We start from the raw sequence: 2,315 nt of genomic DNA on the forward strand, positions 1-2,315 counted from the left end.
TTTTACAAAAAAATAACTCCATTTTTTGTCTTATTTATTCAATGTCATTATATATCAAACTAAAAATAATCTGCATGTTGGTAGCATTACTACGGGCGGATTGGCTGTTAAAAATGCAAAAGAAATCAAGCGCTGATAATTTTAATACTATATATTAATGAATGACATGGGCGATTATTTGAGCTATGGGATTTTTAAAGAAAATTGAAGGGCTAAAAATTACAACTGTTTAAAATTTATAACCTCAAAACAACTAATACGGTATTTAATTATATTATTATTATTTTTTGAATTATACAACTAAAAAGCTCTAAGCTATATTAATCATTGAATGATGTGATAAAAGTGTAAGATCAAGTATTTCCTACTAGATAGGGTTTGATCTTATTTGAAAATGTAATGGACTGACTAATGGAATGAATAAATCCTTATTATTATTATACATATGTACATATGTATAATGACAGCAAATATATGTATAGGAATTGGTGGTGGTTGGTGTTACCTGTGTGTCGGTGATAATGTTTCTCACCTAATAGTGATAAAATTAACACCAACCAGTGACAATTTGTCTCCATCCCGGCTAGATTGTTTACCCTGCGGTGAAAGACGTTAGCACAATTTGGTGAAGTCACATATGCACACCGTTCGGTGACGATTAACACCGAGTTTTTAAGAGTGTGCCAGCTGGTGAGAATATTTCATCAAACGGTAGCAAAATTTAAATGAAGAAATTCTTATGTTCGTGGCTCATCAGATTATTAGGAGTGCAGTGGAATGCAAGGAATCGTGCGGAATCAAAAGGTATTTTTGAATTAAAGTCGCTTATCTGTGTACTAGAAGAGTTCTTAACTTACAGTATCTATTTTTTCAGATCACTGTCAAATCATATCCTGAAGGACGACCATTTGAAACCATGTAAATCAACTTTGATTACTTGTTGACACGAATATTTATGGACGTAGGAATATGCATACATATATATGTGCTTAGGGGGTAAACTAGATATATTTGGGACAGTTGGATTACTAAAAGAGTTGACAAGCTTGAAAAGAAAACAAATACCCCTGCAATGGCACGCCATACGACAGGATTCAGAATTTTTATGAATCTGTGTATTGACAAGTATATTTATCGCCATGGTATGTACATAACGCGTTTTATTACGAAGGTTGAAGACGTACCAACAATTACATAACGCAAGTATTTAATTACAAGTAAACATATTTAAATATTACAATCATTACTAATCAGTGCATAACATAAAACAATATATGTATGTAAAATATGATATTTGCGTAGATAAATAGATATTATAAATATGTATCTACATCACAAAATTAAATTAAATATACAAATTTAAATGCTCATGTTTTGCATCGACTCTTCCAAGTCTGAAGTCCGACAGGATCTGGGACTCGATTCATCAGATGTGGCTATTAGAATAAACATCATTTTTTTTAAACAAGGCACAAATTCATGGTTTATTAAGTCACCAATTTTTAAGGTTGGTCTTCTTACCAGAATCGTACATAAACCACAAGTCGTATGGATAACTTGACCAAGACCGGAACTGTAGATTACGGCGACGGATCTCAAACATTCCTCTTGGAAAGCAGTAAACATTCCCGACCTAACAAGCAACCCAGAAATGTCATCAAATTTTAATTTGTGTTCACAATTTCGGAAAATTCGCATCACAATCAGCTCATTTTGATGTTATTAATTACAAATGTAATGTACCTGATATAGGATTTTTGCCACGTAGTAAAAATTCCCGATAGCTATTGCCACCATAATTGTCGCCCCGTCATCCTGCGTCAGCATGACGCGAAGGTATGGCGTGTGGCGATCAGATTGCAAAACTCCCTCCTCCATGCAACAAACTTCAGCAAGGAAGCTGGACCTGGATTTAAAATAGTACATAAATAAATGCAATATTTAGTATTTCACAAAAATGTAAATACTGAATTTGTCTAAAATTATTACAGATAAAGGACATAAATAAAAAAACTTTCCAAATTTGAGTAAAATGCAAATAATTGAGAATACTCACTCTAGACGTCCAACATAATTTGCTTGGTTAAAGGTGAAAATTGATTCCATTTCACAAGATAACTTATTCACGTACTTTTACAGATAATTCCACAAATTAGATAAAATGTGCTATTTTATTTAGGTTGTAAATATTTAAGTTTGATTTAGTATTGTTTTTAGTAAATGTTGGATTATACAAGTTTGCGTGTAACGTAGCGAGATGCTAAAAATATGGAGTTGTTTAAAGTCGAGAATGCAGAGTGGTAATGAGAACTGAA

At 32.4% G+C, this 2,315-nt stretch overlaps 1 protein-coding gene across 1 annotated transcript; it reads right to left on the minus strand.

The window, feature by feature from the left end:
* Window positions 1–1,143: 1,143 nt before the first annotated feature.
* On the minus strand, window positions 1,144–2,315 carry LOC110857111. Its single transcript, XM_022105715.2, has 4 exons — window positions 2,057–2,315; window positions 1,744–1,906; window positions 1,522–1,633; window positions 1,144–1,436 (listed from the first exon to the last, which is right to left on the minus strand). The coding sequence occupies exons 1-4, from the start codon at window positions 2,104–2,106 to the stop codon at window positions 1,360–1,362; spliced, it is 402 nt and encodes a 133-aa protein (XP_021961407.1). The 5' UTR covers window positions 2,107–2,315; the 3' UTR covers window positions 1,144–1,359.

The sequence above is a fragment of the Folsomia candida genome, unplaced genomic scaffold (assembly GCF_002217175.1).
Source record: "Folsomia candida strain VU population unplaced genomic scaffold, ASM221717v1 Fcan01_Sc018, whole genome shotgun sequence".
NCBI classification, from domain to species: Eukaryota; Metazoa; Arthropoda; class Collembola; order Entomobryomorpha; family Isotomidae; genus Folsomia; species Folsomia candida.